Source organism: Brachionichthys hirsutus, chromosome 13, assembly GCF_040956055.1.
Source record: "Brachionichthys hirsutus isolate HB-005 chromosome 13, CSIRO-AGI_Bhir_v1, whole genome shotgun sequence".
Classification (NCBI taxonomy): Eukaryota; Metazoa; Chordata; class Actinopteri; order Lophiiformes; family Brachionichthyidae; genus Brachionichthys; species Brachionichthys hirsutus.
In genome coordinates, this window is record NC_090909.1 from 6,899,288 (window position 1) to 6,910,105 (window position 10,818).

General features: G+C 46.9%; 2 protein-coding genes across 2 annotated transcripts in view; both read left to right on the forward strand.

Moving 5' to 3' along the window:
- Positions 1-370: 370 nt before the first annotated feature.
- rpl14 (ribosomal protein L14) lies at positions 371-3,308 on the forward strand. The gene is made up of 6 exons (XM_068747292.1): positions 371-411; positions 891-992; positions 1,075-1,169; positions 1,807-1,906; positions 2,658-2,711; positions 3,214-3,308. Exons 1-6 carry the CDS (start codon positions 409-411, stop codon positions 3,271-3,273), a joined length of 414 nt encoding a protein of 137 aa, XP_068603393.1. The 5' UTR covers positions 371-408; the 3' UTR covers positions 3,274-3,308.
- A 1,682-nt stretch (positions 3,309-4,990) lies between these two features.
- LOC137903429 (SNF-related serine/threonine-protein kinase-like) overlaps positions 4,991-10,818 on the forward strand; it is an 11,245-nt gene continuing 5,417 nt past the window's right edge. Inside the window, exons 1-4 of the mRNA XM_068747580.1 lie at positions 4,991-5,108; positions 7,817-8,165; positions 8,281-8,499; positions 8,772-9,034. Coding sequence (XP_068603681.1) covers positions 8,043-8,165; positions 8,281-8,499; positions 8,772-9,034 — 605 coding nt within the window. The 5' untranslated portion in view covers positions 4,991-5,108; positions 7,817-8,042. The remainder of the gene's footprint in view (positions 5,109-7,816; positions 8,166-8,280; positions 8,500-8,771; positions 9,035-10,818) is intronic.

A 10,818-nucleotide genomic window follows, 5' to 3' on the forward strand; every position in this document is an offset into this window, starting at 1 on the left:
TAAGTATTACAAATATATGCGATACAACTGTTGTCTTGGAATGGTCATTTAGGACAATTTTATTTAAAGGAAATATAACTATGTATATTAAAATATGGACTAAAATAAGAAAGTAAGTCAGTAAGTCGGGAAGTTAGTAAGTAAGTAAATAAATACAAAAATAAGCGGTGCGTTGCCAAAGCCTAAATCCACTTTAGGATGTGGGGCCGCTTTAAAAAAAAAAAAAAATCCAGTATCAGTAGATTTGCGTGGATTTGCGTGGATTTTTCAACGTATTAATCTCAATTTGTTGAAATCGTAAAACGCAATGTATCGCTTTTGTGTCACTGCGCATGCGTAACTATTACCGGAAGTAGTATGTGCGTCGGGCGGAAGTTGTAACGTCCTTTCTGCTCCCGGACAGCCATCATGGTGAGCTCGCGATGAGAGCGTTCGTATTTATACATTTATTTCTTGCTTTTATATGTCTTTATTCTAAAACGACGCGGCTCAAATGTATTTATAACCCAGTTATATGCATAGATGTGGCGCGTTTGATGCAGACATATTCGTATATTTCTTGTTTTAACGCTTCATCTATAAAATGTCGGCAATTCCCTCGTACAACGTGGTCCGTCGAGTTGACCGGGCCAAGAAATGTTCTGTCAAGAATATCGAATTCGCCCATTTTGTCACCAGAACAAGGACAAATAATCACACGCTGACGAAATTGTTGCGTTTACATATGTTGCACATTTATTAAAAATAGTCCAGTTTAGTAAATGATTTGCAAATCGGTAGCATAAGCTAATTAGCGCTAGTAAACCAAACAGTCGCCTCTGGTTGCTGTCATGTAGCCGTTCTCATGTTAGCTTTAATTAAGCTATTTTTTTTTAAATGCCCTTCCTCAGGTGTTCAAACGCTTTGTGGAGATTGGCCGTGTCGCCTACATCTCTTTCGGACCCTATGCTGGCAAGCTGGTGGCCATCGTAGATGTCATCGACCAAAACAGGGTGAGTACACGTCGAACCGCGGGCTGCTATAGGCTGCTGCCTTTAGCTTTGGTGGTAGTGACGGCCTCCTGTGCTTTCCCAGGCCCTGGTTGACGGTCCCTGCACAGGCGTGAAGAGGCAAGCCATGCCCTTCAAGTGCATGCAGCTCACAGACTATGTCATCAAGGTTCCTCACAGGTGAGTAGGGGGGGGGTGGGGGGGGGGGGCACACATCTGTCCTTGGGTGGGCGATATGGCCCTAAACATCACATTAATAATTGTACCAGCATTGTTATGAATGATGGCCCAACCGTAATCCCTTCTACCACAGGTCCTGTGATTTGATGAAGACCATCATATTATCCAAAAATAATTATACGTGGAAACAATAAAGTGATTTGTTTGTTGTTCTGTAAGTGCAGGACAGCCACTCTTTTACGCCGCTACACTCATTCAGCAGATGTTTATGAAACGTTATTAGTCTTTTGACTAATGAGCAGGCCAGTCTGGCATATGGCAATTTAAAATATTGAATTAGCGGTTTAATTTGAAGATGACGCTTATTTACAGCACTTTAATTTATTTATTCATGTTTTTTTTAATACCATTTGCTCCCTTGAAACATCACCATGTCAGAATTTTCAGATAAGATTTGCTTTTCCGGATGAGCTTAATTTTTTCAGTAAAATATTCACTAACATATCTCACATGGCTTCATTCAGGGCGATTGTGACATCACAAAATGCTATAAGAAATTCAACCTATGGAACAAGGCGATGGGGCTTTAAAGGTTCCTGTATTGTCAGCACTACAGTACCTCTAATTGTGTTCTCAGTGCCCGTCAGAAGTTTGTGAGGAGAGCCTGGGAAAAGGCCCAGGTCAACGACAAGTGGGAAAAGAGCAGCTGGGCCAAGAAGATTGAGGCAAGACAAAAGGTAAAGACGGGTTTTTTGTTTTTCCAGCCGTGTCATTTTAGGAGGTTTGGTAGATGATGTCTCCGTGGTCGCAAATCTGCGGTTGGCTTTCGGATTTCTATGCTTTTATCACTGTAAAGCTTGTTTTAGACAACATGTCAGAAAAGTAAGGGTCGTATACTGTCTGCACATTGCAGTGGTGCTCGTAGGGACAATCTGGGGCCCTGTTAGTTCTCATTTTTATATTCTAGAATATGTGAATGTATGTTTTGTTTTGTTTGTGCCTTGAGGAAAACGGCTGTATTAGAATCAGACTGCAACCAGCCGGTACAAACGGTCCCCTCATCCCCGTTTCCTGAGTGTTTGGTGGCGGTGGTGGTTTTATTCTGATCCATTTGATCGCTATTCCAAACTTCCGTATGCTTTTATTGGTTATCAATAATTATTTGATGGATGAGGTTGCGCAGCCAGTGTCAGCTACTGAGCTGCGTCTGGCCGGTCCTGATTGCAGCCTGTTCTGTGTAATTAATTTTTGTAATAGTCATTCGGTATGAGACGCTGGCTCTTAAACCATAAACAATTTGCTTGTTATTGAAACGAGTGACGGAATTGCTGACTGTTCTCCATTGAGTTTCCTTTTTATTATTATTATTGAACAATTCTTTTTGTCCTGTACTGTATGCTGGCCAGTCACAAATCAGGATTCTGGTTAAATACGCCGATTCTTGTGGACAAAGCTTCTGACCCTGACATCAACTTCTTGTCATTTCAGAGGGCCAAAATGTCTGACTTTGACCGCTTCAAGGTGATGAAGGCGAAGAGGATGGTGAGTGCAGCAGAGACCTGGATCAGGTTTAGTTACTCTAAATGACCGGGGCAGCAAAGTAGCTGAAAGGTTGGAAATCTTGAACAGCTAACGTTGGTCGTATCCTCCTGGGATCCAGCTTTGGGTTAGCATGTCCCCTGTAATGGACAAATGTCCACTACAGAGGACATGCTAACTGGCTGGGTCTCAGGAGGATATAATTATCATTTATTTGTTGGCCTCAGATCATAAAAAAAATTGTCTTTAGACTGTTGAACAAGAACGGAGCCTCTTTTTTCATTTATTTTATCAATGAGTAGTCGGTTTGATTTTATTGTGACAGTGAGTGTGCCTCAGCTACTGTTAGTAGTGCTCACTCAGTTGAAATGAAATGAATCATTCTGAAGTACCTTCAGATTGGTGTCATATTATGGTCAAAGACAAGGACTGCGTAGTTCTATCCTGTTGATGTGAATGTAAGACTTGATGCAGTATTTTTGAAATAATGCTTTTGTTTCTGCAGAGGAACAAGATCATCAAGCATGAGGTGAAGAAACTCCAGAAGCAGGCAGCAAAGAAGTGAACACTTTTCACAAAATAAAGTTCCTTTTCAGTTTATCCTCTGCATCTTCTCATTCTTTGTCCTTTTGCTGTGGGGAAAACATCATACGACTCGAGGCAGATTTATTTCACCACATCTGGCCATTTATCGTCAAAACATTTAGACTTGTAAATGTAACTTGTAAGCCACTCGAGAGGCTTTCTTTAGGCCAAATGCAATGGGTGCTGGCTATATCCTGGCTGCACCCCTTTTTGAATACCGTACATGTGTTTACCCAACTGCTGCCTGAAAACTTCAGCTTGATTCACCGAAGTGTTATTTTTAATCCACAGTCCAGACTTCCTGCAGAAAGCCACTTGATTGTGAGCTAAATTAGCTTTGATTTACCTGGAAACTAAATTGATCTGACTGCCACAGCACGAAATGGGTCAATTACCCCATAAGTGGGATCCTGCTGTTTGTTTTAAGAACCATGTTCTCAAACATCCACTAGATGGCAGTGTCGTCTAATATGTCGGCCGAGGCTTTTGTTTTTATTACATGAAGGAAAAAAATAAAGGTATATCTGTGGCAAAAAGGCAGCCGTTCAAGACAAAAATATTAATGTAAAGGAGCTACTTTGATAGTAAAAGAAGCAAAAAGCTATCAAACACTTTCTCGTTTCAGAATCCCATTTGGATGAAGTTCAGCAGCGTTGGGACTGGTTCTTTCACCAGCTAAACCAGTTCCAGAGATCAAAGTGGAGATAGTCAATATTACACGATACCCGGCAGGCATGTAAGATACGATGAAAGGTGGGTTAGAATGACAGCCGGGTGGATTGTGTTTCTAGAACATACCAATGTTCGTTTTAATACGTCGATATGGGCGCAGGTTGGGTAAGAGTAGCTGTTCTGTGATAAGAGCGGACACGCTGTTCTGTGAGCGTAGTTGTGACGTCACAGAGGCGCAGCGATGATAGAAATGCCATTCACTGGAAAAGAAAGCGGAAATCAGGCCAACTCCCCTTGGAAAGTAAAAGAACAACAAAAATATTCCATTTTGATCATAGATGAAGGCCGTTACTTTTCTTCAAGTTAAGTCCTAATATTTAAGGAATCCTCACAACACTACCAAAAAAGAGCAGGTCATTAAAGTGATATCAGTCACAGTTTCAATGCGGTTGGCATGAATATTACCACCATAAACCATCATCTGAGAAATATATTACTGGAATTTGAGGTCAGGTATTATTTACTGAGTCAGAAATGAAAATATGATTCGGAGCTATTTTTCATCGAGATAACACTCCTTACCTTACACTGATGCAGAATCCACTTCAATGACTCCGAATCTGCATTATTTCAGTTACATATTATTATTTTGGGGGGGTCTGGGTTACGATATTTCACGTTGCAGTCAAAATGTATGAAAAGGTGTTATTCTGCGATATTAAAGCTGAAAAAGCCATTCAGAATCCACATCTGCCACTCGATTGGCCTCTAAATTTCACGAACTCGCCCTTCCCCAAAGACACACGCCTGCTGAAATCCTCAAAAAAAATCTCTGCTCAGTCTTTTGAGATATTTCATTTTAAATAAAAACAAACTAACGCGTTTGTTTTGAAAAGAACACGTTTTCAAGACTTTTATTTTGAAAGGTGAACTTCCTGTGGCTGACACTGCCGGAGCGACAGAAGGTAGGGGGCGGGGCTGAGCGGTGACGCCAGGTAACTCGTTCGGTCGCTGCCAAGTGAGATCGGAGCGTTGAACCGAACGGCGGACGCGTTTCCACCCCGCCCGGAGCTCCGCGTCCTCCCGCAGGATTAGAGGGGAACGGACCCGCACGGCTGGCGCTGCCCTCCGGGCTCCTCTGCGGTGAGTCGGGCCGCTTTTCCCGCACCAGGTTGATGCTACTGGGCCCGTGTTGTTGTCAAGTTAGCTGCGATCCGTGGGTCGGTCGCTGCCCGCGTCGTCGATGTCTTCGTGCGTGCGTTGTTTGCGTTGACATGTTCGATGCGGTTACAGACACGCGGACATAACAGGGGGGGGGGGCGCAGCTCGGTCCCTTATGGGCCCAGCAGCTACACTACACAGCTGATCCAGGGTCGGGTGAGTCTGATCACAACATTGGAGGTCCCGAGAACATCTGTCTTAAATACGATCCTGGAGTACAGCGTGTAGTACATGTACAGTGGTGTAGTACTTCAGTACCCTCATCGCTCGGGCATGTATTTCATTGTGATCTTTGTGCGTGTGTGTGTGTGTGTGTGTGTGTAGATCACTTTATTGCACCTGTGTTATTCCTGTCTCGTCCGTATAACACTTTCGTTATTTGGACGTTGATAAATACCAAAGGGTCGAGAGACTATTAGGAGACGACAGCAGGATATATATATATATATATATATATATATTCCATCTTCTGTTTTTAATCGAATGGTTCTGTGGAATAAAGTAAACGGCAACCTGAGCCCAGAGCTTCCGCACCAATACTCTGATGTCTTAATCAGATTTAGTCCTAATCAGAGCATTGATAAAACCCCCCCCCTTAATACCTTAAATGGTTCAGCGGTTACGTAACTGTTCCTTGGCAGCATAAATGTGTGTTTCCTGTACGCACGTTACTACCGTTTCCACGAACGCAGTACCCACGCCTTGAACGCATGCATGGCCGGCGCAGTACATTGTTGTACTCTGTGTTGGTTGGCTCAACTTCCTGTGCCACCCATCAGCATTCTAATGCCATCGAGTGCTTGAACACACACACACACACACACACACACACACCTCGATGTGTTTTTGCTCCTGGTTTGACCAGCCGGCTCTGCAGCTCACGTTGAGCTCACCTGACAGGTGGCATCAGCCTCACCTGCGTGTCAGAGCTGGCTGCGGTGGCGTTCGCCTCTGTGTGTCGTTCGCCTCTGCGGTGGCGTTCACCTCTGTGTGGCGTTCGCCTCTGTGTGGCCTTCGCCTCTGTGTGGCGTTCGCCTCTGCGGTGGCGTTCACCTCTGTGTGGCGTTCGCCTCTGTGTGGCGTTCGCCTCTGTGTGTCGTTCGCCTCTGCGGTGGCGTTCACCTCTGTGTGGCGTTCGCCTCTGTGTGGCGTTCGCCTCTGTGTGGCCTTCGCCTCTGTGTGGCGTTCACCTCTGCGGTGGCGTTCACCTCTGTGTGTCGTTTGCCTCTGTTTGGCGTTCGCCTCTGCGGTGGCGTTCGCCTTTGTGTGGCATTCGCCTCTGTGTGGCGTTCGCCTCTATGTGGCGTTCGCCTCTATGTGGCGTTCGCCTCTGTGTGGCCTTCGCCTCTGTGGTGCCGTTCCCTCTGCGGTGGCGTTCGCCTCTGTGTGTCGTTCGCCTCTGTGTGGCCTTCGCCTCTGTTTGGCGTTCGCCTCTGCGGTGGCGTTCGCCTCTGTGTGTCGTTTGCCTCTGTTTGGCGTTCGCCTCTGTGTGTCGTTCACCTCTGTTTGGCGTTTGCCTCTGTGTGTCGTTCGCCTCTGTTTGGCGTTCGCCTCTGTGTGTCGTAGGTGCCAGACTTCAGCAGATTACTTTAGCGTCTGTGAGACAGATGTCAGCCTCCTATTGTGTGGGGGGGGAAATTACTCACTCTACTCTCACAGGTACGCACCTCCAAATGAGGGTCACACACCTACACACCTACACACACACACACAGGTTTCCAGGGGAGCGGGACACACCTGGGCGAGGATCACCTCTCTGGAATGTTCTTCGTTGTTGTACTCTGCGTGTCCGTACACTTTGTGTGTGTTGTTTTTGGCACGCAGGTCGTTTCTTGGAAGAGGAATGCCATGCCCTCCCTGGAGGCTTTTATCTTTTCCTTTCCATATTCACAGCGTAGTTTCCGATGACAGTCACTCCTGGGGGGCAGGCGGCGGCGTTCGACTCGTGAACATGAGTTGGTTTGGAGTTGAAAGAGATTTTTTTTTTACCCCTGAAGGCAAACAAAAACAAACAAACGAGACAACGATGATTGTGGAACAAAGAATTCATTCATTGTGAGCAAGTATCAGTATACAGTATACAGTATCTATATATGTATATCTATGTACAGTATATATATATATATATATTTGTATAAATGTGTTTGTATATACTGTATGTATATATGACATATACAGTGTATATATATGTATATATACTTTATATATATATATATGACATTTTTTCATTGATGATTTGTCTTGTGTTAAAGTACATAGTGAAACCTGAATGACTGGCTCCAGCATTTCCAATAACATGTTTATCATTTGTAGTTTATGATGTTTATCATTTGTAGTTTATGGGTCCTATAACAACGCAGTAATATTTTGTCCTTACACATACCTGGAAGGTATTTATGTGAGTTATCTCAGCTCCACATTGGTGGCGGTCTCGTGTCTCTGTTACTGTACTCTGATCTATTTAAAGAAACATTTTTGGCTGACTAATTGTTGAGTTATTTTTAACGTGCCCAGAATGCAGTCTCGATGGTAACAGACAGCTGTCAGAAGCTCTCCGGAGCGGTGAGGTGTTATTGTGTCGTGCGTGAACGGCTGAATTCATGTCCCTGCTTCTCTCTTTCCCACCTCAGGTCATCGGAGGATGGGGCCGAATGAAATATTCAACGTTTAGCAGGACCAAGCCCTGCTAGCATTTTCTGTTACATCGGCGTTCATCCTCACCGTTAAACCGCTCGCCGCTACCTCGAGAGGACCCACCGCTGAATAAAGCGAGCCGACGACCCTCGGCTAATTCACCCAACTCAAGGAGGAGATGAACGCCTGACCAGCGGGGGCGACAGACATCCAAAGGCAGCCATGGCGGGCCTCAAACGGCATCGCGAGGGGAAGATCGCCGGTCTGTACGATCTGGACAAGACGCTGGGCCGCGGGCACTTTGCTGTGGTCAAACTGGCCCGACACGTGTTCACCGGGGAGCAGGTACGCCGGGCGATCTCTGTACCTGCCGTAGACGTCTGAGTCGCGTCTCTAGCGTTCAACGAAGACCTAAAAAGCTTAACGCTTCTCACCGTCCTTTCCCCCCCCCCCCCCCCAGGTCGCAGTGAAGGTGATCGATAAGACTAAACTGGACCCGGTGGCGCGGGGGCATCTGTTCCAGGAGGTGCGATGCATGAAGTTGGTGCAGCACCCCAACGTGGTGCGCCTCTACGAGGTCATCGACACGGCCACCAAGCTCTACCTCATCCTGGAGCTGGGGGACGGAGGGGACATGTACGACCGCATCATGAAGCACGATGGAGGTCTGAGTGAAGAGGTGAGGAGGGTTGTGAGTCACCGTGGGGGGGGGGGGGGTTACTGGGACACAACCAGTAAAGTAGACCTTTTAGTAATCGGTGAACGCACTGAGATCCCGGACTTGTTTTCGTGGGTCTACAGGAGAAGAACCTTTTTTAAGAACATTTAAGGGTTAAGTGAGAAGGTCGACGCTGCCGTCGTTTCTATTGCAGCTGCTGATGAGAACCGCGGCCCCCCCCCCCGACCTGACATCTCGTTGCGTTCTCTCTCCGTCTCTCCAACGGCGAAAAGGTGGCCAAGTGTTACTTTGCCCAAATCGTCCACGCCATCTCCTACTGTCACCGGCTGCACGTGGTGCACCGGGACCTGAAGCCGGAGAACGTGGTGTTCTTCGAGAAGCAGGGCATCGTCAAGCTCACCGACTTCGGCTTCAGCAACCGCTTCCAGCCCGGCAAAAACCTCAACACCTCCTGCGGCTCGCTGGCCTACTCTGCTCCTGAAATACTGCTGGGGGACGAGTACGACGCTCCTGCTGTGGGTGAGTCTAAAGAAGCGTGGGGGGGGGGGGGGGGGGCACTGTCTTAGTCCAAAGTGCAGTGTGTGTGTGTGTGTGTGCGCGCTCCCAGCTGCAGGATTAGTACAAGATGTCCTCTGGCGTACCCAAACCTGTTCGATTGCTGCGAGCACTTTGGATTGGAACACGCAGACACACTTGGCAGGCTGGCGAGCGTTTATCGGCCGGCTGACGGCAGAAGGAGAATTGCTCAACGCTCAAAAAGCTTGCCTGACAGGCGGAAGCGTCGGATGAGGACGTTAGCCCGCGGCTCGTCTGTGTGTGTCTCCCCGCTTCTACGCTCGTCGAATACGCCAGTTTGGTTTCGGATCGGAAAATTGACTTTGTCAGACTTTTCTTTTAGCTGCACGCGCCTCAAGCAGCCTCGTCATCGTCTCGCCATCAGTGGGGGGGGGGGTGGGAGAAGCAGCAAAATGCTCTATTTTTCTGTCTTTGCTCTATCGCAGGTTCTTCTGGGTCAAGCAGACGACTATAAATATTTAAAGTGGAGTCTTTGCTATTATTATTATTACATATAGATATATCAGGTGAGCTGCCTCTGAGTGCATGACCCAGATGACGGGCGTTTGTGGACGTTTACACACTGTGTGTGTGTGTGTGTGTGTGTGTGTGTGTGTTTTGATCATTCAGTTGAGATAATGATGTTTTGATTGCAAGGATTGTCCACCCATCCAGGATGTGACTCTAGTAGTGCCAATTCAATTTTGATGTTAAAAGGCTGACTGGAGGCCAGCAGTCCTGACATTCACGGGATTTGAGGTAACCCTGGTCTGGGATCAGATCTCTGCCAAGGAACCTGCACAAAGAGGCGTCTGCCTGCTCTGAAGTGCTGAAAATAATTTGAGAGGAAAAGTGATCCGAAATAGAGCAGAGAATGTTGCACCAGTCGTCAGGCGCACGCGGGAAGGAGCCAATTGGAAAGCGGTTTGCTACCAACTGCAGCATTTATTTTTTTCATTCAAGGTGTCAGCAACGTTAATTAGCAGAGAAACGTATTCCTTCACACGCTTCGGCAACGGGGTGGCAAATCAATGTGGCTTTCATTGTTTGGCGTGCAAAAACAAATGGCCTGCCTCCTTTTGCCCGTTGATGTTATGCGGCGTGGGGGCTCTCTTCTTTTTGTCTCCAGTAAAATGGAAATGTAAATATAGATTTTCCCTCCCTCTTAAAGAAGCACGAGCTGCTCTTTAAAAAAAAAACGGGACAGGACGCAGAGCTCGGGCCGCCCCGCCGCGGTTTAATGTGTCGAGGCGTTCGGAAATGTTTGTTCGTTGCCTTCGGGAAGGAAACGGTGCAGTGCAGGATGGTAAGAGAAAGGGATGTTTACATTCAGAGCTGTTCACACGACGACGGCGATGGTGATGCAACGCGCAGCGGTTGTGAATGGTGCTATCCAGAGATGTGCAAGCCATCTGGTTTCTAAATAAAGTTATCGAGGAAGGAAGTTTGGTGGAGGATTGACGCAAGTAATGAGGGAGGAGGGGTCGTGGTTGCTAGGAGACGTTGGCTCGGGGTACAATGACAGTGGGGGGGGGGGGGGGGGGGGAACGCAGCAGTGTTCACGCCCTCCATCAGCGGGAGGAGATGCTCCTCTGCTCCACCCACGGGAAACTGCCACGGTTGCTTCACCAGATTCAAATCTCCAGTGCATCCAGGGAAACGCACTGATTTCAATCCAAATGATTAAAACCATGCAAATGTATTCTTACTTTTTAAATAAATACTGACCTGACTGAAGCGGCGTGTTTTTATGTAGGCGTCTGT